Below are 26058 nucleotides of genomic sequence, written 5' to 3'. Positions count from 1 at the left end.
GAAAAGAGCTCTAAGACAGACTCCAGGGGATCTCTATTGCAAAGGAGACTGAGAAGGGACAGCCAGAGAGGTAAAAGGAAGATGAGAAATCCTTGGAGGGAGAGAAACCAAGTTAAGAGGTTATTTCAAAAAAGAGTGGTCCAAAAAAAAAAAAAAAAGAGTGGTCCAAAAACAAAAAAAGTGTGTTTCTTAAATGTGCATAGAGTGACTGAAGCGCAACTTCAATAAATAAATACATCAGCAATTCTTTCCCTCTGTATCAATCGACTGAAATTACACTCAGTTAGCAAATATTTATGTAGGGCAATGCTTCTCAAACTATCTATGCTAAGACCTAGTTTGTTTTTTTTTCTTCTAAGTTTTCAATCCATTGCACCTGGCTTCCCAGGTGGCACTAGTGGTAAAGAACCTGCCTGCTAGTGCAGGAGACATAAGAGACGCAGATTCGATCCCTGGAGGGAATCAACACAGGGACGATCTCCTGGAGGAGGGCATGGCAACCCACTCCGGTATTCTTGCCAGGAGAATTCCACGGACAGTAAGCTTGCCAGGCTACAGTCCATAGGGTCGCAAAGAGTTGGACCCAACTGAAGCGACTTAGCACGCATGCATCCTCAATTCAGCTTCCAGGGTTTTTTTTCATGGTGATGAATATATGTGCAACGATTATTTTCCAGTCCCCCAAGGTCCTCCTGATTTTCTTATTTCTAACATTTTCTCATGGAGACCTGAGCCTCACCTCTAGTTCTGTTACCACAGTAACTAATGACCAAATTCTGCCAATTTCATCTTTGTAATTGTTTTCAATCTTTTCTTCCCTTTCCATTCCCACTGTCACCACCTTAACCCAGGTTTCTAGTGCTACACAACTGGACAATTATGGTCTACCAGTCTCTCACTATCTCATCTTTCACCTCCTCTCGAGAGCAAGGCTTTTCATACAGCATAATCACATTAATTATCTAAGACACTAACTTTAATTGCTTTGTTCCCCTACTGAAAATTCCCCCAAAGACTTCCCATTATGATTGTTTATTCAAAAATTACACTCATTTGGCAAATATTTATGTAGGGCAATGCTTTTCAAACTATGCTAAGACCTAGTTTATTTTTCCTTCTAAGTTTTCAATCCATTGCAGACCAATGTTTTCGTAAAAATACAATCTTAAAAAGTGATCATTTTTAAATTACTAAAAACAGTTTCTAAATTCTTATTATCAATTTTGATATTTTTCTCATGATGGACTGGTAACAACGGTTCATGGCTCAGCAATGGTCTGTCGACTGTATTCCAAACTGCCTGGGTATTGCTAATACACAGATAAAAAGACATTAGAGTTGCACCCTCAATGCAGGGTGATTTTGCCATTCAGGGGAGACATTTTTGATTGTCACACAGCAGGAAGCAGGGACTACTGGCACTGAGTGAATAGAGGCCAGAGATGCTATTAAACAACCTAAATGAATAGCATAGCCCCCGCCCCCCAACAAAGAACTATCCAGCCTAAAATGTCAAAAATGCCAAGGCTGAGAAACTCTGCTTTACAACTGTAATGCAAATGAATAATTAGAAGAAAGGCTAAGAACAGAGCTCTATTCTGAGCATATATACAAGATGCAGGGGACACATAAGCACCTGAGTCTGCCTGGAAGGTTAAATGGACAGTACTTACCAAACAAAGTCCTCATCTCCTGACTCATAGCTTTCCAGAACCCAACCATGGCCTAACTTTCCAGCAACAGTGTTGCTAGACTGGTCAAAGTTGTGAATTCTATATCTTGCTTACTGTCAACTTCCAAGGATACAAACAACCATCCCTTCCTCTCCCCCTACTCAAATCACTCACCATTTAAGGCCTCACTCAAGGGCTAACTTCTCCACGAAGTCTTCTGTGATCCTTTCTTTCAAAATTCCTAAAGATTTGCCATCTATACCACTCATTTAGCATTCTATCACATACTGGCTTTTGATACTATTGACATTTGTTAGGTTATATTGTTTAACTCCTAAATAATTATTTGATTTTTACATTCATGTGCCATCTCTAAGCTGACAGCTCACTAAGAGAGAGTTTCTGACACAGCCCCAGCAACCACCCATTTCCTGTAGTATGCTGCAAAGAGGGCCAAAAGCACATGAAGCACGTTGACTGGAGTTATTAGGTAGCAGACATTACAGTCCTATCACCAGTTCTTCACCTTTCTTGAGCTCACGACAATCTGAGTATATCAGGTTACTACAAAAGTAATTTATCTACAAACTTTAGTATCTTAGAAAGTTTACTGATTCATAGACTGAGTGCCTATATTTCTTACCCCAGGCCAAGGTAAGTCCTCAGGTTTTTGCCACATTCAAGTTCCAGAAAATCTACTATAAATAAGAAAATTAAGGAATCCCAATTGAGATAGTTTCTCCACTCAAATTTTAAAACCCAGATAGTTTTTTATGCTTTCAGTCAAGACACTCACTGCCCAGACAACAATCTGAGATTTTAGAAAATATCTCTACTCTTAAAAACAAAAATGGTTAGAAGAAGGTGGGGAGAAGGGAAGGAGTAGAAGTGGGGAAAAAGAGGAGGAGGAGACGAAAAGGAGTATGATGAAGAGGAAGGAGGAAGTGGTAGTGTAACTCTTTAGCAGAGTAAGAGGGCAAAAAGCTAAAGGTCAGACTTCCATAGTTATTAACCAGCTCTATATGTGCTCAATATGCAGAATTCTACCAAATCACTAAAGTCCTGGGTAATGTCTGAATGTGGAGACTGTCACTTATAAGTGTGTACAGGAAATGGTAGTGGGTGAGGCCAGACCTATAGACCTGCAGTGCTTTAATAATTCCTCCCTCCCTTTTCACCCCCAAATCTATTAGGTCTAAGCTCTTACAACCTTATATATATGGAAAGGTTTGTAAATTTCCTTGAGAATTAATTCAGGAAGAAAGGCAAACATGAAAGTTATACACTCATCATAGGATATTATCTGACATAAAATTCAAGGCTTTATTGACTACTTGACTCTTAGTTTCATCTCCTCAATATCCGGAGAGGCAACTCGGAATACAGACTCTGAAGCCAGGCATCCTGATTCCCAGTCGCAACGCTGCCAGTTATTAGTTGTATGAACTCAGTGAGTCATTTCCTTTCCTCTTTTTTCCCCCCTGGTTCCTGGACCAGAGACCCAATTTCTAGTACTAGTTCCACCGATGACCTGTTAGTGACCTTGGGACATAATTTCTGCACCTGTAAGGAGAAGGAGCCAGGGGATGTACTAGATCAGTGGTTCTCAACCAAGGATGACTTTGCCCCCAGGGGACATCTGACAATGTCTTGAGATATTTCCGGTTATCACCACTAGGTTTGAGAGGGACAGCGCTACTTGGCTTCTAGCCGGTAGAGGCCAGAGATGCTGCTGAAAATCTCACAATGCACAGGACAGCCAGCACTTCAGGACAAATAATTATCCAGCTCAAAATGTCAGCGGTGCCACAGCTGAAAAACCTATGGCCTCAGCTCCCTTGAAGGTCACCTCAGAGGTCCCCTAGAAGTGAGGCTGAGAAGCCCATTTTAATGGTTTTACATTATAGGCTTTCATGAGAAAAGAACAACATAACGGTTAATGACATGCACTCAGGCCAGACTCAGTCATTTCAGTTCAGTCGCTCAGTCATGTCCGACTCTTTGTAACCCCATGGACTGAAGCATGCCAGGCTTCCCTGTCCATCACCAACTCCCAGAGCTTGTTCAAAGTCATGTCCACTGAGTCAGTGATGCCATCCAACCATCTCATCCTCTGTCGTCCCCTTTTCCTCCTGCCTTCAATCTTTCCCAGCATCAGGGTCTTTCCCAATGAGTCAGTTCTTCACATTAGATGGCCAAAGTATTGGAGTTTCAGCTTTAGCATCAGTCCTTCCAATGAATATTCAGGACTGATTTCCTTTAGGATGGACTGGTTGGATCTCCTTGCAGTCCAAGGGACTCTCAAGAGTCTTCTCCAACACCACAGTTCAAGAGCATCAATCCTTTCGGTGCTCAGCTTTCTTTGTAGTCCAACTCTCACATTCATACATGAATACTGGAAAAATCATAGCCTTGACTAGATGGACCTTTGTTGGCAAAGTAATGTCTCTGCTTTTTAACATGTTGTCTAGGTTGGTCATAGCTTTTCCTCCAAGGAGCAAACATCTTTTAATTCATGGCTGCAGTCACCATCTGCAGTGACTTTGAAGCCCCCAAAATAAAGTCTCTGTTTCCATTGTTTCCCCATCTATTTGCCATGAAGTGATGGGACCAAATGCCATGATCTTAGTTTTCTGAATGTTGAGTTTTAAGACAACTTTTACACTCTTTCACTTTCTTCAAGAGGCTCTTTAGTTCTTCGCTTTCTGCCATAAGGGTGGTGTCATCTGCATATCTGAGGTTATTGATATTTCTCCCGGCAATCCTGATTCCAGCTGGTGCTTCCTCCAGCCCAGCGTTTCTAATGATGTACTCTGCATATTAAGTTAAATAAGCAGGGTGACAATATACAGCCTTGATGTACTCCTTTCCCTATTTGGAACCAGTCTGCTGTTCCATGTCCAGTTCTAACTGTTGCTTCCTGACCTGCATATAGGTTTCTCAGGAGATGGGTCAGGTGGTCTGGTATTCCCATCTCTTTCAGAATTTTCCACAGTTTGTTGTGATCCACAGTCAAAGACTTTCGTGTAGTCAATAAGGCAGAAACAGATGTTTTTCTGGAACTCTCTTGCTTTTTCCATGATCCAGTGGATGTTGGCAATTTGATCTCTGGTTCCTCTGCCTTTTCTAAATCCAGCTTGAATATCTTGAAGTTCATGGTTCGCATATTGCTGAAGCCTGGCTTGGAGAATTTTGAGCATTACTTTACTAGCGTGTGAGATGAGTGCAATTGTGCGGTAGTTTGAGCATTCTTTGGCATTGCCTTTCTTTGGGATTGGAATGAAAACTGACCTCTTCCAGTCCTGTGGCCACTGCTGAGTTTTCCAAATTTGTTGACATATTGAGTTCAGCACTTTCACAGCATCATCTTTCAGGATTTGAAACAGCTCAACTGGAATTCCATCACCTCCACTAGTTTTGTTTGTAGTGATGCTTCCTAAGGCCCACTTGACTTCGCATTCCAGGATGTCTGGTTCTAGGTGAGTGATCACACCACTGTGGTTATCTGGGTCATGAAGATCTTTTCTGTATAGTTCTTCTGTGTATTCTTGCCACCTCTTCTTAATATCTTCTGCTTCTGGTAGGTCCATACCACTTCTGTCCTTTATTGTGCCCATCTTTGCATGAAATGTTCCCTTGGTAGCTCTAATTTTCTTGAAGAGATCTGTAGTCTTTTCCATTCTTTTGTTTTTCTCTATTTCTTTGCATTGATTGCTGAGGAAGGCCAGACTGTCTGAGTTCAAATCCACCACTTACTAGCTATATGTCTTGGACCAGTTACTCAACCTTTAGAGACTCAGTTACCTTTTCCATTAAATGAGAACAATACAGTACCTACACCATAACGTTGTTGTGAGGGTTAAATAAGTTAATAGATGTAAAGCATTTAGAACAGTGCCTGGCCCTATATAATTATCAGCTAATGTCACCATTACCACCTGAATACAGAAGGAAAATTGGAAAAAAAACAAACCAGCAACCATTTTACTTTAGGAGTCACATGAATTAGGTTCCTGAGTGGAAAGGTTTTTAAGACCAAACGGATTCAAGCATGGTTCCTCACATGGCAGACACTCTGCTCTCCCCAATCCCTTCTCCCACTCCTTCCTCTCTAATGCTTCCACAGCTGCTTAAAGTCTCTCAAGTCTCGGGTGCAAATGTTCTCACGGTTGGGAGGGAATACAAGCTACTTGCACCCCATTCTATAATACAGAAAGTATATCCATTCTATAGTGCAAAAATTAACTGGAGGAAGTGGTCTGTTACACATCAAGAAACTGTTTTTGTCTTTTAGGAGAAAAGGGCAGGTGTGTCTGCCTATGCTCAGTAAGGGGCTGGCATCGTAGCTCTTGGGATCCAGGCCTGTCTCTGAGCTCTCCTGCTCCACAGAAACTTCACCAGGGAGAGGGACATCCCTGTCCCCCTGCTCCCTTAATGTGCCGTCAGGGGAGCTGCCATGGGACAGACAGAGCCTATGTGGTCATCTTTTTGGTTTTTAATTACACAAGCAGAAATACCATAGTTAAACATTCAGACAAGAGGTACACAGTGAAAGAACAAACATCTCTCTTTATGTCCCATCCTCACTGCCCTTCCATGGAAGCAAGCAATCTTTTTTTTTCCTTCAATTTAATGTGAGTGCATATTGACTTTTCTAACAGCATGTACTTTATTATGTTTAATGATTAAAACATATCTGTACATTTACAGCTATATCATTTTAAGATTTGTTTCACTGTGTGCCACAGTAGGTTGGGAAGGATGCAGCCTAATTTATTTAATCATTTCCTCACTGGTGGACATTTAGGTAAAAACTTTAGACTTCAACTTCATAGTGACTGTTGATTTGTAAGTAACTCAATTAGAGTTTCCAGCAAATAAAATCCACTGGTGATTCTATAAATAGTTCTGCCTCCTTCAAAGAAAGAAATCATTCTAAAAGTCTATTTATAAATTAAAAATGCCAACTGAATTTACATATAATTCGACTCGGAGATAAAAGCATAACTATAACATTTATATTCAAACATAAATAAGTTTAACTTAAAAAATTAAAACCAATGAAAATTTAACTTTAGGCTAAAAGTTTCAGCATATAAAAAGGCACCCATAATATTTTCTTAGGGCATCGGTTTTATCTTTATATCGTGCTCTACAGTTTCTGAAAATCACACGGTCATAAGGCCATTTTCTTCTTCTAATTAAAAAAATAAAAGATAAATTCCCCAACCTGAAGTTAGAATTAGTAAATTATCACATTCTTCATATTCAAGTATCATCTATAAGTACTCCGTGGAAAAGCAGAAGGGGTGAGTTTTGCATCTCTAACTAGTGAGCAATTGCTTTCTTTTCCTTTCCTAATAAATTACAGGCAGACTTGAACAGATGTCAGGTTGGCATTCAAAACCTAAAATATAGCTGAAAAGCAAGTTATGACTAATACAAGGAAAAGATGAATGTCAGAAAGCTTCATTTTTTTTTTTTTTTTCAAATTTCAGATAAGCTCTTTAGCCTTAGGGTTCCTTTTACAGAGCCCTAGAGTTCGGCAAGATGTCTTAACCCCCATTTAAATTGCAATCTCTCCTCATGTGTGGGGGTGTGAAAATGCATTTTAAGAGTGTCAGTGTTTATGTTAATCTTAGCAAAAACTCCCTCTCTCCCAAATATGGCATGGACAAAACCTCAGCACCCTTTCTTCCACTGTATTTTATTTGCACTGTTTTTAGCATGTGAAAGATGTCTGCATGTGATTGAAAGGCTCCTTATCTTCTCGGCAACTGACTTGGTAGAGTAACTACAGTTTCACTGGTGATATCAGAAATGAGTTGCTTTCCTCTAGAATTTCAAGAGACCTTAAAAATACAGACTGAAAACGGACTTAGAGATGGAGGCAGAGAAAGGGGGACAAGAAAGAACACAGCGTCAGTTTCAAAGAAAGGGGGTTCAGGATGCTAACTACTGGCTTTACTCCCCACGGGGTGGTCTGCATTTCCATCACTATAGTGCTGGTTCTCAGTTGTGTCCAACTCTGTGAACACATGCACCGTAGTCCACCAGGCTCCTCTGTCCATGGGATTTTCCAGGCAAGAATAGTGGAGTGGGGTGCCATTTTCTATTCCAGGGGCTCTTCCCGACCCAGGGATCCACCCTGTGTCTCCACGGTCTCCTGCATTGGCAGGCGGATTTCTTTTACCACTGAGCCACTTGGGAAGCCCAATTACAAGGTATAGGTCCACCCAAGGACAGGATGAGGCTTGAGGCCTTTAAGTCACTACACTCTTTTCCTTCCAGCTCTGAAACAGATAACTTCTGCCAAAGCTACTTTGCTTGATGCATGTGAGCTTAGGCCTAAAATTATAGTAAGAGACAGTAATTCTTTAACAATTATTTCACTGTTCTTTGAAAAAAAAAAGCTGTTTTTGCTCTGACATTTATGGCATAGAGGTAACTGCCAGGGATGCCAAAAAAGGAAGTTTCTTGGTACAAACTATCTTTTCCCACCAAAGAGCTATTATGAGAATGGAGGTGATCCTTTGTCCAAAGCACTCTTCACACAACTGCACACCAGGCAATAAGCGTGCTGAAGGGCTGAACAGGAGCACAAGGGCATTCCACTGACACCTCAGTGTACGCAAGGGCCACGGCGTTTATTCACCTTCACTTAACGAGGCCGGTTTCTGATGCCGAGGTTTCTATCCTGGGACCCAAAAGGTACTTCTATTATCCCACAGAGTAAGGATTTAAGGTCTTTCCTAACTAAATGGCTATCACTGTAGGCGCTGGAGGACATTCTAACTAAGAGGCTGTTGGGTACCCGCTAAGTGCAAACTTCAGGTCTAGTTTTCCTTGCTAATGCTTTCATATGCTTTCAAGGAAGAACAGCCCCATGTGGGTTTTGGGGTGAGTCCAACTGCTCCAGACAAGGAAAAAGTAAATAGTTATAATGATTCAGAAAAGAACAACAGAAGTCAAAGTACATTCCCCCAAAGGAACCCCTTTTCCTAATTCTACATATGACCTTTCTTCCATTCTCTGTGGGGCTGGTTGTACATGACCTCTTTTCCCCTTAAAGACCTTCCTTGACTTTAATTCTATATATTAAAAAAAAATTTTAACAGGGGCTTCCCTGGTGGTTCACCAGTAAAGAATCCACCTGCAAATGCAGGAGATGTGAACTGGATCCCTGATCTGGGAAGATCCCATACACCCTGAAACAACTAAGCCCATGTGCCACAGCTATTAAGCCTGCACTCTAGAGCCCAGGAGCTGCAACCAGTGAAGCCTATACACCCTAGAGCCCGTGCTCAGCAACAAGAGAAGCCACTGAAATGAGAAGCCCACGCACCGCCTGAGAGTGGCCCCCACTCACTTCAGGAGAAAAGCCCATGAAGATTTAGCATAGCCAAAAATGAATAGATAAAAATTTTAAAGGATTATCTCTTAAAATACTATAACAAAAACAAGAAGGTGTATACTACATACTTGAAAGTATTTCAAGAGAAAAACTAATGTATGGGAAACTCTGGGACCCTTATTTCATGTTTATTACATTATTATCTGATCCCTATTTTTTTCTGCATAATTGTCTGCTTCTGGTTAATTTTCTCTGTATCTCATCAGCAAAATTCTGTATGTATCTAAACTATATATGCAATTTTGAAAAGCAACATGAAGTTTTACAGGCAAGAGGAAAGAACTATATTGCCTAGAAGCATCATTATCAGTCTCATAAACACAATGACAGAGGAGAATTCTAAATTTATCACTTTGTGAACTTGAAACCTTGATATATAGGCGAGAAGATCCATTTAGTTAAGATTCCTGCTTACAAAGTAGATATAACTCTAGATTCCATGGTAAAGACAATGATTTGGTCTCAAGCCAAAATAAAAATGTTCCCTGTTTAAATAAAACAAAATAGTCTCATAACCTACATTAATTATTCTTTTCTAATCCCTATTTTTTTTCTTCATTTGAATTGATTTAACCAATCATATCCATGTTCAGTGAGATCCCATCCAGGTTAACTATTTAGTTAACAAAGAATGAAGGAAAAAAAATCAGCCAATTCTGTTCCCACTTGGCAGGGTAAAAGAACACAGGATATATACATAAAAAAGATGCATGTAGTGTTAAATTAAATGTAGCAATTTGTACTTTCTATATGCCTTTATCAAAGCCTAATGAGAACTTTGTAACCACATTGTACTCAGAAGGCAATGAAATTTTTCTACTACGTAATTCCTCCAAAATTCAAATGAGAAAAGAAGTCTCTATAGGAAAATAAGGAATGATACATCCACAGCAAGAGAATTCTTTCTCAGCCATTTCACCGTTAAAAAAGCAGCATAAGGACACCAAGAGTCTTCATTCAGAAAAAAGAAAAAAAAAGCCTTTCAGTTCAGCTCAAAAACCAAGGTACCTTAAGACTTACTGCCTTCCCCCCACCCTGTTTTTACATTTATCTTTAAAATGGAACATAATTGTTTTACAATGTTGTTAGTTTCTGCTATATAACAGTGCAAATCAGCTATATATATATACATATATCCCCTCCCTCTTCAGCCTCCCTCCCACCCCAATTTATTCTTTTAAGTCAAATTGACAACACATGCTTCTTGATAACAAAAAGCCATACAGAAGTATTACTTTTTTAAAAGAACTCATTTATGCCTAAGTAAATCAGTAAAAATATTAGAAAAATAAATCCATAAAAAATGTAATGGGTACTAGTACTAACAAACAAACCTGAAATTCAAGGTCCTTGGTCAAAAAGCATGTTAACAACAAAAAGCATACTGTACAGTTCAACTAGTTTCAATATGGACAGCAGAAACAGATTAAAGTCGCTCAGAAATTCCAAATCTGTTTTGATTTAATTTCAAACTCTTCAAGAGCTGACAGAGTCACAAACCAACAGAAATGGGTTTACTTCTTTATAGGTTGTTCTTTCAACCTCAGAGAGAGGCCCTAATGAGCAAGGTTTGGACAATGCACAAACAGGATACTAGTATCTGAACCCTCGTAAGCTTTTTCTTTTTTTTAATTTATTTTTTATTTTACTTTACAATTCTGTATTGGTTTTGCCATACATTGACATGAATCCACCCTCGTAAGCTTTTAAACCATGAGAAAATATTTTAGTATAGTTAAAAGATATAACTTATAGAAGCAGCTATTTTTCTACTTGTTGGCTGTAGAGGGGTAGTGGTTTACTCGCTAAGTCATATCTGACTCTTTTTTTTTTTTTTCATATCTGACTCTTGTGACCCCATGTACTGTAGCCGTCCAGGCTCCCCTGTCCATGGACTTTCCCAGGCATGAATACTGGAGTGGGTTGCCATTCCTTTCTCCAGGGGACCTTCCCAACCCAGGAACCGAACCCACGTCTGCTGCATGGCAGGCAGATTCTTTACCACTGAGCCACCAGGCGGAGTTTACATGTTCAAAGACACAATCATCATACTGTCTGTATGGGGCTCAGGCTTGAAAATGAGTAAAAAGATATTGCACAAGAATAACTTAGAACATGTGGAATCATCCTTTAATCTCTGCTTATACCTCAAACATACTCAAGCAATATTTCCATGTCTTTATTTTAAAGTTTTATGGATTCATTGTGCCTCAAAATACACCTTACCAAGGTAGTGAACGATCACATTTTTAACTATTTTCCAAATTAAAATTCTGTTTTTTTATGGACTTGGCCTTTGTGTCTTTCAGATAAAAAAAGTATCTTATTGCCATTTCAAGGTGTATAAAACTCAGGTGATGAGGGTCTCTGTCATTTTCTCTTAATCCAATTTCAAACTCGACCTTTAGCCAGTGAACAGGTGTGTGCTGTGTGTAACTTATCAGAGTGAGCGACTAGGCCAAAAGGCTACCAACAATAGGAGGTTAATAGAACCAAGCACTTAGTGCCTAGAAAGTAGTTCTTAGCCCCACCATGATGAATATACTTTTATCTCCCAGTAGCAATTTAAAGATAAAGAATGATGGAGGTGAAGGGAGTAATATATTTGTATTCCTTCAGTTTTTTTGGATACGGTTTTTAACACGAATAGTCTGCCAGAAGCTGTTATGGTATAAATTCCTTCCTCAGATATTCTGTAGCTAACATTCCAATCCAACGTATGATATGCATATGAAAACAGTCATGACAGCATTTCCACCAGGGCAAATAAAGCCATTTCACACACGGATAAATTAAATAGACCTTCAAGAAAAAAGTGATAAATGACTAGTGCATTTCTTTGTATGCAATGTGGAAATTCCTATGTATATTCTGCATTTGTCCTTTTGCATAAATTTAAAACATGCCAAGTATCCATTTACCAAGTATGAAGATGTATTAACTGGGTAATACAATTTAAAAAAAGGCAACAGCTAATATTAGAACAGTATCCATTGTCTAATAGATAATGACTATTCGGCACGGTAAATCTGACCTTTAGTGAATCTTTAGAGTCAGATGACATTTCTAAATAGGCCCTGTTAAAAATTCATAAATATATAAATATAATGAAATTTCTAAATATGTCCTATAGAGAAACATACTTGGATAAATAAATCAAGCAATCACAATTATTTTTATGATTTTCCCATAAAATTAAAATGTAGTTTTAAAAATCCTAGAACTTTAAAAGTTTTTTTAAGCTTTTTTAAAAGAGGAAGAAAACAGAAACAGTTTGTCAGGCCTGAAAAATAATTTCAAAACATTACTGAAAACAGATTTTATCACATCCATTTTTTTAAAACAATACAAGATTTTATCCAATTTTCCTTTTTAAAACTCACCCATCTGTTCAACAATCTCTGGAGGAAATACTCTGGAAGCAAATGCTCGTCGAAAAATATCTGAAAACTCCTTGTCCAGACCTCCTATTCCCATTTTCTCAAAGTTCCAGTCAGGATTGATGATAGACTGGCGATTTTCCTTGGTTTTAGCTTTGCCTATTTCAAACAAAGATAATCAAATGTGAGAGAAGAACTTCATCACTAAGTGTAAAAAGACAGTCAGAACTCCCTGGGTATCCTCAGTGAATAAAGAAAAGCTATCAAACATGAAAACACCTTCTTGGCTGATTTTTTTAAGAAGGATGAGTTTTGTTATATTCGCTAGTTTGTCTGGTCCCCATTTGGGGTCAGCAAAACACTTTCAAAATGACTGGCTCAGCTCATGCTGTAGTCAATCCATGAAGCTTGGTCTTATCTACCTCTAACTCCTAACCAAGTTAACTAAGTTGGTTGATTAGAAGAAACACCATGTGCATATCTGATGAAGAAAACACTAGTTGCCAGACATGCAACTGAAATCTAGCAGTCCCTCAAGGCTCCTAAAGCAATATTTAAAAATACATATACTTATCTAAATTAAGTATATAATCAGGAATTTAACTCTTCAGCCTGAAAAGATGTATGAAGTTTAATGTCTTATTTGCTTTTTCTTCATTTGCACAACAATCTAAAATTATCCTAAAGTCTTGGACGATTTCAAAATTCATGTTTTCAAATTCTTTCACAAAGAAAATTATCTAACTTAAATGTCATAGTGCCCCCTAAAGTAACTCAAGAGAACCACATTAACTCTCTCAAACACAAAGAATAAAAGTGCCTTAGTACAGTCCACATAAACCAAAAAAAGAAAGTACTATACTTTTCTTTTAATTAGGGAATAACAGGTCACATTAGAAAAAGTTTACCCTAGATGTTAATTGATGGTTAGTTTTGTGGACTTAACACTTTTTACGAAGTAACCAAAAATACTTTTCTTAAACTCTACTGCCCTCTTGTGGCCAAATTATACAATTTTACTTTCCAATGGCGGAGTGGTGGGGGGGACACTATTAATCACATAGAAATTACCTCCATTGTACAAAAGTCATGCAACTCTCTTGGGATAATATACCATACAATATACAAAGAAATCACTCCAGAAACATATTGGATCAACAACAGGAGATTATGATATATCCTAATTATGATCGAACTCGGTAGGTGGACTCTTTAGCCACCAGGGAAGCCAGAAAACAATATATTAGTCATTAAAAACAATATTGTAGAAGTATATTTATTAAGATGCTTGAAATATGTTAAGCAAAAAGAACAAACTATAAAACAGTATGAAGATATAATCAAATATTTTAAATTTCAGAGTGAGCTGTTTTTGAGTGCTTATTCATATGTCATGAAATAAATATTTTACAGTTGAAAAACAATAAAAGAGGAATGATAATTTATGGCTCTGGATAAAAGGACACACATTCAAATTTAAATGACTTTGGATATAATAGTGTGTAACCACTGAAAATCCTCTACCTTGTATTGGGATAGACATCAACATAGGTAAATACAGTTAATAGCATTATTATGCTGATGACTCACTATTTTTAGAGCCCAATCTGCATTATTTTAATATAATACAAGTGGGGTTAACGTATAAGAGTAGGAGTGAACTATGACTCTGCTGGAAAGACTTCCTTTACCTGTACATTGATCGTTTAACTCAGTCACTAATGGAAATAATGCTAGTATCACATTTAACACACAACCAGCTGGGGGACATTCTACAAAATACATGACCAGCTCTCATGGTCATGAAAAGACAATGAAAGTGTGAGGAACTGTCAGAGACTGGAGAAGACTATGGAGACTAAACCACTATGTGCAACATGGAATTCCGAGTTAGGTCCTGGAACAGAAAAAGGACATAATGAAAAAACTGATGAAATACAAATAAAGTCTCTAGTTTAGTTAGCAGCAATGGAAACATGTTAATCTAGTTTTGGGAAAGTGTACTATAAGAGGTACCATCACAGGAAGCTGGTTAAGGGTGTACAGGAACTTTCTGAAATATTTTTCATGAGTCTTCTGTCAGCCTGCACATATTTATTAAAAATTAATTTTTATCTGTATCTTTTCCTTTATTTTTAGTGAGGTTACTAGGAAATTTAAAATGACATACATGGCTCACATTATATTTCTATTGGACAAAACTGATCTAGTGAAGGTTTTAAATTTTTTCGACATCAGTACATCCGAAAGATAGGAAACACTCCATGATTCTGTGATAAGCCTTTTCAAGGCAAGTGTCTCTATTCTCCCTCCCTGTTTAATCACTGCAGTTGAGTCACGTATTGTTAACAGATGTGCTGTGTTTAGTTGCTCGGTCGTGTCCGACTCTCTGCAACCCCGTGGACTGCAGCCCACCAGGTTCCTCTGTCCGTGGGGATTCTCCAGGCAAGGACACTAGAGTGGGTTGTCATGCCCTCCTCCAGGGGATCTTCCCAACCCAGGGATCAAATCCAGGTCTCCCGCACTGCAGGTTCTTTACTGTCTGAGCCACCAGGGAAACCCATTATTAACAGATGGTCCCACTTTACTCAGAATCTTCTAAAAACTGTAAATCTTACCGATAAGATTGAGTGATGAATTTTCTGCTTTTTCAAATGCAACCTGACTGTTTCCAACAACCAGCCCTATTTCAATCTATAAAGAAAGACAATAATTAGTAGTTAGTCTTATAGCAGATTTCTGGATTTCTCAAAGCAAGGTGAAAAACAAAAGAGAAATGAAGTCTCCATGAGCAATGCAAATTTTTCAAATGATCAGCTATTTCAAATCACTATTAGATCTTCACATAAGTCTGTTTTATACTGTATTTTAATAACTGCTGGCTTTAAAGGCAATTTTTCCCTACTATCTTAAAAGAGTACATAATATAAAAGAAATCACTGAGGGAGAGAATGGCTGGGAAAAGTATATTAATTTGTACAATGCACATCAGACAGATTATCAGAAACAAAACATACCTTCTGTCTTTTACCAGTTGCAGGCTCTCCCTTGAGAATACTAGGATCCATGGCTTCAATGTCTTTGACCAGTAAGCCAAAAAGCTTTTCATTGAAGCTAAATACAAGCTATGTAGAAAAGACGGGGAAAAAAAAAAAATCACTGTATGATATAATGGTTTGATTTTCACATCATCGCCAATGTTTTTCAAATGCAGGCAAGCAGCTTTCTCTTGTATATCACTCTTCTCCACAAGGCAAACTATCCATATAACAAAGGAACTAACATTTATTGAGTAGCTGCTGTGTGCCAAACAAACATTACAGGATGTTCTGTAATTAATACTCAGTAATTCTCCTGCAAAACAGAGGAGTTAAATGGGACCTAGAGTAACAGCAAATGACAGTGCCAGGATGCAAGCCTTGGTTGTGTGCCTCTAACATCATGGTTTGCTCATTCACTCACCAAATATTTATTAAGTGCCTTCTACAACCTAGGCCCTCTTCGAGATACCGGGGTACAACAAAAATACAATAAACAAGGCTGACTGTCAATCCTGCCACTACTAATTACCAAGGATGGGAATAAATACTAAGAAGAATGATTTAAGATATTTATTTCTTCTCTGTATTATGGAGGATTTTCTTTCATGGGTTTGTAGACGTTTGCATGTCACTGGGTTTTAAATCATTACAAATAGCAAGGCATTTTCCATTAAAATACAAAAGCTAAAAGAGATGGTAAAAACAATGAAGTTTTAGTTAGGCAATTTGAGCACAACTATCAGAAAGCGTAGGAATCCAGAAAGACTATGGTGAAGCCCAAAAAGCAATGGGCAGGTAAGTCAACAAATTCTCAGCTACCTATCACCCTGGGGAGCCTCCTCAGTCCATCTAATTCCAAGTAGCAGCCCAGCCGATCTCCAGTGCATCATCCCATTTGACTGACATTAACAGTATATGGCATTTCTTTCTTATTTTCTGTCTTTCCCAACTAGAAAGGAAGCTCTACAAAGGGAGGAACTGTGTCTGTTTTATTCAGCAGAGATCTACAGGGCCTAAAACAGTATTTACTGAACTCATACTAGGTGTTCAATAAGTATTTGTTAATGAATGGATTAACTGACTAGCAGGTTCTTGCCTCAGCTACACAGAGCAGCTCACAGGTCGTCTCTGGACCTAAATAAAATTCCTCATGTGCAAAATGAGGAGGTTAGACAAGATAACCTCTGAGGTTCATTCCAATTCCAGTACTCTTAAAAACAATAATATGTGTTCTGTGTCCTTTTCCTGTCTATCAGTAACTCAAGTTTTCAATTGTGAAAGTCTGATATTATGATATACGGGTTAACCAAATCCTTAAGAGTCTCGCCTTTCCAGATAATACACTCCACCCATTTCCACAGGTCCCTCCTTCTGCCATTTCTCCCATTTTACAGGCCTTCCCACAGGAGAGACACGAGGACAGTCTATGTAACTCATAAGAGATCAGAACACTATAAAGCTGGAATTTTCAAATTTTTTGGCCTCAGAATCCTTTTATATTCCTAAACCCCCAAATTTTGTTTATATGGATTGTCGTCTGTTGATATTCACTGTATTAGAAATTAGAACAAGGAACTTTATTAATTTTTTTAAAAAAACAATAATTAAGTACATTATATATTAACATAAATAGCATAGTTATAATTTATTTTAAAATATTTCAATTTCCCAAGGTATAAAACATAAGTGGGAAGAGTGGCACTGTGGCATTTCTGCAAATCTCTAATTTCTTGCTTAATGGAAGACCACTGGGCATTCACGTTTGCCTCAGCAGGCAGTGTACTAGGCACAACTCCACTTGTGAGAGAATAAGACGAAATGGGAACATAACATCCTTTTTAAAACATGTTTTGATATTAGATTTGACCTCACAAACCCCATGAAAGGGCCTCAAGGCCATAGTTTGAGAACAGCTGCTATAGAGTTATGGGAGGAGGAAGGAGTTAATGATTCAGAAAAGTCACAGAAAAAAGAGATAAATGGAATGGTAAGGTCAAAAGAGCAGAGATTATTTATGTAGGGAAACAAATAATAATTTATGAACTCACACATTTTTTAGGTAAAAATTTTTTTAATTTTAAATTTTTAAAAATTTTTAAACTTTAAATTAAAAAAATTTTTAAATTTTAAATTAAAAAAAATTTTACCTAAAAAATGTGTGAGTTCATAAATTATTATTTGTTTCTCTACATAAACAATCTCTGCTCTTTTGACCTTACCATTAAAAAAAAAAAACACAGAATTTCTTCTTAGGAGACCAAACAATGTACTAATTAAAGTCCAAAGAGGAGAACAATATAAACAGTATCATTTTTTTCTTTTATTCTAGTGGACTATAGTTGACTTACCCTGTTGTGTTAGCTTCAGGTGTACAGCCAAGTGATTCAATTATACACATATTCATTTTATTTTAGATTCTTTTCTCATATTGATTATTACAAAATATTGGGTAGAGTTCCCTGTGCTATACAGTAGGTCTGTGCTGGTTATCTATTTTAAATATAGTTGTGTGTGTGTGTCTGTGTCTGTGTGTGTGTGTCTGTGTGTGTGTTCACTCCAAGCTTCTGATTTATCGCTCCCCCAATGTTTCCCTTTAGGTAATCGTAAGTTTGTTTTCAACAGCTGTAAGTCATTTCTGTTTTGTATATAAGTTCACTTCTTTTTTAAAATTAAATTCCATATATGAGTGACATCACAGGATATGTTTTTCTCTATCTGATTCACTTCACTCAGTCAGTATGATAATCTCCAGGTTCATCAATGTTGCTACAAATGGCATTGTTTCACTTTTTTATGGCTCAGTAATATTCCATTGTATATATGCCTCTCATCTTTATATGCAATATTATTTTTAAGAAGAGAAAATCTGGGCTTCAAAAGCTCCATAAAAAACTGAATATATATTTACATATAATTTTCTTAAGATTCTCAAAGAAGCTCATAACCAAAAAAGAATTACTTTTCTACAGAAATACATCAGGAAAACAGAAAGACTTCCCCAGACAAATGTCCCATGACAAGAAAAGAAATTTGATATACACGTCTACAGTGTTCTCAAATTTACAGAAGGAAAAGCTGCTGTCCTTATATATGACACTGTAACCTAATTTTATAATTTTTCTAAACAGTCTGCTAGAGGTTCAGCAAATATATTTCCCTCACTTTTTATCACTCAGCTTAGATATAGCTGTTCATACGCAAAGCTCCTCTTAGCTTTTAAAAAACAATTAATTTTGGACAAGTACAGAGATTAGAATGCCTCTAAATGAAAGAAAGTTTAAAACTACCTGTTGACCCACGGAGAATGCCTGGTTGTTGAACTGCTGAATAAATTCTGCGGCCATCTTGTCAGTATCATATGGGTTGGAGTCAATACTTTTTTTCTGCAGGAAATCAATCTCGATGGTCATTGTGCCAATACACTGCTTGGCTTTGTCAAAGGTATATAAGGACACTAGGGAGGAAAAAAAGGAGCATTTTTTAAAATCACAGAGATACCAAATCCTTGCTGTGCTTCAAGTAACTAAAAGTTTCACATAAACGAATTAGAATGTGACCAAAGGGGGATTTTTCATGACGTTCATTGGAGGGATACATAAGGCACAGATATTTTTTAAACATAATAACAACCACTAGAGATGTTCTTCCCCCTGACTTAATTGGAACATACTGAACAGCAATCTCCTGTACTTTTACCCCTCACCTGACTGTTCTGGGGAAATTACAGCTGTCCCCATATAGCCTCTCGATCTTCCTCCTTCTCATTAAGCAGAGGATGAAGTGACAGAATGGGAAGTCCTGGTGGAGATGGCATACCATGCTGTTTCCAAACGAGACTTTTGCTTGACACAAGAGAGAGCTAAGGTCAGAGGTGTGCGGACTCTCTTGCTTTAGCAAATTAAGAGTGTAGGACCAAAACAAAAACCAAAACAAAACCAAAAAAACCTTTGAGAAAAAAACGTTTCCTAGAGGGGTTTGCTCCAGAGCAATTCAAGACTTTGACATTTCTTTTTTTAATACTACAAAAATATTTACTGAGCACCTATGACTTCAGGGAACCTCAGGAAGTTCTACAAGCATAACAGGACAAAGACCAGACCTTTAGCTCATTTCTGTATCAACAGCATCTAATAGTGTCTGTGGGCTTCCCAGGTGACTCAGCGGTAACGAATCTGCCTGCCAATGCAGAAGATGCCAGAGACGCGGGTTCAATCCCTGGTCGGGAAAATCCCACGGAGGAGAAAATGGCAACCCACTCCAGTATTTTTGCCTGGGAAATTTCAAGGACAGAGAAGCCTGGTGGGCTACAGTCCATGGGGTTGCAAAGAGTCGGACATGACTGAGCACAGCAAACAAACTACAGTGTCAGCAGGATGCTTAATATATTCATGAACTGTTTAAATGAAACAGCAACAGCAAAACACCTATACTTTCCATAGTAACAGAAGAGGCAACGCAAAGGGACTCTGGAAACTGTGTTTCAATCTATTAGTAAACAGACTAATCTATAAATCACCTGACTTTCTGTGCCTTGATTTGTCACACCTATAAAATAAGACTGGACTAGATGAATCTTTATGGTCCTTTCATGCCCAATTTCTGTTCTCAACTTATTTCTTACTGACTAGCTGAGTCTAGTCTTGAGTTACATACAAGGATTTTTTGTAAATCCTTTGAATGAAATTGCTTGATTAATCATATTTTTGTATTTTGGTCTGCTATCATAAAGGGGACACACATATTTGATATATGTTTTCAAAAGCAAAATAACAAAGAAAGCCAGGATGGAGGGTTGGAAAATTTGCTGAAGATCAAAGATAAGCTCAAATCTCAGCTGAGAGTTTCAGAATACTCTCTGGCCTCCACTTCTGCATGTTGTGTTCTTTTTGGGTACTTCCTAGGAAGTACAGATTACATTCTGAGTGATTTTCATAAGAGAGCTTAGTTGTTTCTCCATATAATGAAGTATTTATAGGATGAATTATTAATGGAAAATAAATAAGTTGACTGACAATCTCATTTCCAGGGGTCTGTCCCCAGAAGGCTCTTGAACATGTGTCTAAAAAGAAAGTTACAGCAAGGTTCATTGCAGCATTATTTCTAATAGTCAAACATTTTAAAAATGCTTATCAGTCAGGAAATGAGGAATAAAATGTGGCATGGTCATAATGTAGAATAATGTGTTAGCACTTAAAATTAAAATCTGATATATATTTAATAAAGATGAATGGTCCATTAAAACATAATATTGAGTGAAAAAACTATAATTCAGAAAGGGCTGCACAGTATAACACAATTTTGTGCATTAAAGACTCCAAAACAATTTCATAGCATCATCATGTGTGTGTATATGCATATTATGCATGGATATATACAAGTGTGTGAACCATTCTTATACCAATAAATTTGAATATGTTATTAACATATCATCAATACCAACTATAGTTTTCAAATGCATCTTAATTTAAGGTCAATGTTCCTAAATAGAAAAGACCAAGTTGTTACCATTTCAAATGCTACGGCAGTACCATGGACAGTTTCACAGGCAGCACCATGGTCAGCGCCATCATCAGCCCCCAAAGGGACAGATGCCCTGAGGGTTTCAACAAGCAGCAAAGGGCCAAAAGGTTAAGAATGGTTTATTTTATGACCAATAGTAATTTAACATCAAAGATTAATTTATAAACAAAAAATTATAGCCAGTGCTTTGACCAGGCATTACAAAGACAGGTTCAAAAAAACATGTGTTAACTGAACATCAGTCTGCAATACTTAAAACATGGTACTTCCAGAGAGAAAACTAAATGATTCCTCTAGAAGATTCAATTTGAGAACTAAAATCACTGACCTGACTAAAAAATTCTCCTTACAGACAGAACTCCTGTTTTAGAATCTTTGAATAAACACTCCCCTTCATACCAAACTTCCTATTCTCTCTTTGCCTACACCTCAACTTACACTCGGAGAAGCCAATGGCACCCCACTCCAGTACTCCTGCCTGGAAAATCCCATGGGCGGAGGAGCCTGGTGGGCTGCAGTCCATGGGGTCACTAAGAGTCTGACACAACTGAGCAACTTCACTTTCACTTTTCACTTTCATGCACTGGAGAAGGAAATGGCAACCCACTCCAGTGTTCTTGCCTGGAGAATCCCAGGGATGGAGGAGCCTGGTGGACTGCCATCTATGGGGTCTCACAGAGTCAGATATGACTGAAGCGACTTAGCAGCAGCAGCAGCTACTTACACTGAAAAAGCTTTGTACCTTTATGCTACATCATGACAACAATCAGGCCCCCAAACCCTTCCTTACCTCAAGCTTACTCCACCTTAGTTCCATCTGAACACTTAAGTTTTATAATTCTGCCAATTAGGTCTGTTTGATTTGCCTTTTTAAAGAACTGATTTTACATTCAAGGTAAGCATTTCTGGTAGCAGGAGAATGCTTTAAACACAATTTAAGGCCACAAAACACATTTTTTTCATTTCATCTTGAATTTTCTTTTTCACAACAGAATTTATCTGCATTAAAAGTTAAGAACACTCATATTTAGAAAAGTAAGTTTAAGGAAATTAGAAACCTAAGCCTCATACACATCGGTCTTCTCATTAGATTTAACAAGTGTTCATTTTTATCTCTGACAGTGTCTGCAAACAGGGAACTCTGGCTTCACACACCAACCTACTTCCCTTTGGGGCTGACCTCCTCCACTGTGTCAGCTTCGCGCTATGCTTTCAGGTGAGGAGGTGACAGTTAAGGGAATCGCTTATGTCAATGTTCCCAAAAATGTGACTGATAACAACTACTTAAGGGTGATTGTTAAAAACACAGATTCATGAATTAAGACTCCCCAAGGGAGGGGCCTGAGAATCTTTAAAAACAAAACAGAACAAAACAAAACAGAACTCCTCAGGTATTTCTGTGAGGCAAGTTTCAGTTCAGTCACTTAGTCGTGTCCAACTCTTTGCAATCCCATGAATCGCAGCACGCCAGGCCTCCCTGTCCATCACAAACTCCCGGAATTCACTCAGACTCATGTCCACTGAGTCCGTGATGCCATCTAGCCATCTCATCCTCTGTCATCCCCTTCTCCTCCTGCCCCCAATCCCTTCCAGCATCAGAGTCTTTTCCAATGAGTCAACTCTTTACATGAGGTGGCCAAAGTACTGGAGTTTCAGCTTTAGCATCATTCCTTCCAATGAACACCCAGGACTGATCTCCTTCAGAATGGACTTGTTGGATCTCCTTGCAGTCCAAGGGACTCTCAAGAGTCTTCTCCAACACCACAGTTCAAAAGCATCAATTCTTTGGTGCTCAGCCTTCTTCACAGTCCAACTCTCACATCCATACATGACCATAGGAAAAACCATAGCCTTGACTAGACGGACCTTAGTCGGCAAAGTAATGTCTCTGCTTTTCAATATGCTATCTAGGTTGATCATAACTTTTCTTCCAAGGAGTAAGCGTCTTTAAAAGGGCTGATCATATTGGAGAAGGAAATGGCAACCCACTCCAGTGTTTTTGCCTGGAGAATCCCAGGGACGGCGGAGCCTGTTGGGCTGCCGTCTATGGGGTCGCACAGAGTTGGATACAACTGAAGCAACTTAGCAGCAGCAGCAGGGAACTAGATCCCACATGCTGGAACTTAAAGAGTTCACATGCCATAACTAAAGATCCTGCTTGCCCCAATGAAGATTAAAGATCCTATGTGCAGCAACTAAGCCCCAGCACAGCCAAATAAATATTTTTGAAAGAACATTTATTGAGTACCTATTTTCTATTAATTAATACAGGCACCAGGGGTACAAAGATTCAGTCCTTGCCCTTAAGAAGATTAATCTAAACAAGGAGATCACAGCAGGCTGCTTTAAGTCTGCTACAGCACTCCAGAGCTACACATTTAATTAAGGAAACTTAGTACCAGAAATGAACACTGATAAACAAGACACGCAATGGAATCTCATAGCTTATTCTCTGTCTTAATCATGTTCATCTTGAGATTTAAGGATTTGGTCATCTGAGGCCCCAAGCAACCTAAAGCAGAAATGGAAATCTTAACAAGGTGCTTTACAGCATCAAATATAACAATCTGAAACACATACACTCCTGCTAATTAAAAAAAAAAAAAAAGGCCAGTAAGCCATTCAGCTTCTATTCTCAGAATAACTCATGATACTTGAAACTGAGGAAAAGGCAGGTGAAAGGAGGGAGAGAGGGAACCAAGTCAAGTAGATAACTACATCAATGGTATTAATATTAACTCTTAAAAATTATTAAGCAACAAGTACATGAAAACCTCATTGTGAGATATTCAAATGATCCAGAAGAACAAAAAGACGTGAAAGTCCCCCTTCACACCCACTCCATCCTATTTCTACTCCGTTCTCCAGAGGTAACTACTAAGTTAGCACGACTCTTTCGTTAATAGTCTTCTTTTGTAATTTATGTATTTTTAAATAAATGGTATTATCCATACATATAATAGAAATTAATTTTCACTTCACTGTATATCTTAGCTCTCCAACTCATTTCATCTAAGTCTAATATGTGCTTTTTAGTGACTAAAAAACATTCTTAGTGATTCCAGTATTCACATAGGCGACCCTTCTTTCAACACCTTGGTCTCTCTATCATACCACTTATTCCCATGGTCATACTCTAGACCTGTGCCATCCAATATATAATAGTCATTAGTCGTTAGTGGCTGCTGAGCATTTGAAATGTGACTAGTCTAAATTGAGATACATTGTAAGTGTAAAATACACATTAAGTTTTAAAGATTTACTATGTAAAGAATGTAAGATATCTCAATCTTGATTGCATGTTGAAATCTTACTCTTTTGGATACACTGGGTTAAATAAATAAAATACAATAAAATTGAAAAAAAAAAAGGGCTGATCATGATCATTTACGAGATTTATTGTAGAGCTGAGACTAAAACAAATATGGGGTCATTTGTGGAAGAATAGCATGTAAATCCTGGAGGAGGGCATGGCAACCCACTCCAGTATTCTTGCCTAGTGAATCCCCATGGACAGAGGAGCCTGGCGGGCTACAGTCCATAGGGTTGCATGGAGTCGGACATGACTGAAGTGACTTAGCACGCATGCATACTTAAACTAATATAATGTAATATGTCAATTATATCTCAACTTTTAAAAAGTTGCCTCTTCCACAAAAAAAAGACTTAAAATTTGAAAAAAAAAAAGGAAGCAATTAATTACAAAATGAGAGGAGAAAGAGGAAGGCAGAATATTAAGATTAACTATTGTACAGATGAGAGTCAAATGGTATCTTTTAGAAGATATCTCTGTATTGTTTTTGTAACCTTTCCATAATATGAATTTTTTTAGGTCTTAAAAGTGACTCACACTTCATTTCCTCAACTTTGCCACAATGACTAAGAAAGAATGCCAGTTTTCACTTAGCTCTTTGGTTTATGAACCACAGCTGACTTAGTCTTGTTTTTTTTTTTCCTTAAGTCATAAATTGCTTTCCATATCCTTCCCTAATGAACTATGATGACTTTATAACACATTTTAAAACGTCCATAGTTTTCTTAAGTACTGCCACCCTTTCTTCTCCTTACCCTAAACCTGATTTATCTTTTTAAACAAAGACATTCAAAAATACATCTCAGTATACAGTAAAATGGAATCACCATGTAATACCAATTATTCCTCTTTAACGTAACTTCAACTTTAAAAAAAATTTTCCATAGCCATAATTTCACAGAGTCCTATTCAGCTTAATTCCAGGCAAGTCAAATAACCTCCCAGCAATTGTCCTTCACTCCTGTATTCTTCTCACTCCTTGCTTACTCCACAATGACATTAGAACTCTTTTCTAAAGGTAGGATTTTGATTGGCTTATTCAAGACCTCTAAGTGTGTTTGCGTAAAATCCAAAAATTTCAGTATGTATTTCCAGGCCGCCCACTAACTGCATACTCCACCTCTCATCACTTAATACAGTTCAGTTCAGTTCAGTTGCTCAGTCGTGTCCGACTCTTTGCGACCCCACGAATCGCAGCACGCCCATTCAGGCAAAACCTTTCAATCAAACACACTTATAAGCGATGCCTATAGTTTGCTTGCTCCCATCCCAGTGCCTTTTATTTATTTCTCATCTGAAGAGCCTTTGTTCCTTGTCACTATCATGTCATGCTTTTCTCCTACTTCATAATCATGCTCAAAACTCCAGTGCTGGAAAGATTTCTCTGGCTAATTATCCAGTCTCCACTCCTGTTCTACCTCAGCACTTTTACACAGTGCTCTTAAAGGTAATTTGTGCAAAAATTTACCTTGCACTTTTTCTGTGAGCTATGAATATGTGGATGCTCCTTTCCCAGGAATACTCAGACATATAACAAGTAGACGGAGTAAGTAACTACTTACTTTCCATTCTCATACAACTAACTGTAACATGGATGAAAAGAAAACTGCACAGATCTCTATAACTATGAGAAAATCGTAAAGAAAACCTCAGATAGCTAAAAAATATACCTACCTTCTATTTCTTGCCCAATAGAAAGTCCAGCCCATTTTCGCTG

General features: G+C 37.9%; 1 protein-coding gene across 3 annotated transcripts in view; it reads right to left on the bottom strand.

The window, feature by feature from the left end:
• The window catches only part of NSF (N-ethylmaleimide sensitive factor, vesicle fusing ATPase), a 149238-nt gene that overhangs the window by 98307 nt on the left and 24873 nt on the right, over positions 1 to 26058 (bottom strand). For all 3 annotated transcript variants that reach the window (XM_040245078.1, XM_040245080.1, XM_040245079.1), the window contains exons 4-8: positions 26016 to 26055; positions 18796 to 18962; positions 15485 to 15592; positions 15086 to 15161; positions 12471 to 12626 (exon numbers count right to left, since the gene is read on the bottom strand). In XM_040245078.1, coding sequence (XP_040101012.1) covers positions 12471 to 12626; positions 15086 to 15161; positions 15485 to 15592; positions 18796 to 18962; positions 26016 to 26055 — 547 coding nt within the window. The remainder of the gene's footprint in view (positions 1 to 12470; positions 12627 to 15085; positions 15162 to 15484; positions 15593 to 18795; positions 18963 to 26015; positions 26056 to 26058) is intronic.

The sequence above is a fragment of the Oryx dammah genome, unplaced genomic scaffold (assembly GCF_014754425.2).
Source record: "Oryx dammah isolate SB20612 unplaced genomic scaffold, SCBI_Odam_1.1 HiC_scaffold_8, whole genome shotgun sequence".
NCBI lineage: Eukaryota > Metazoa > Chordata > Mammalia > Artiodactyla > Bovidae > Oryx > Oryx dammah.
The sequence above is the reverse complement of the archived record's forward strand: the minus strand, read 5'-3'. Positions and strand labels throughout refer to the sequence as shown.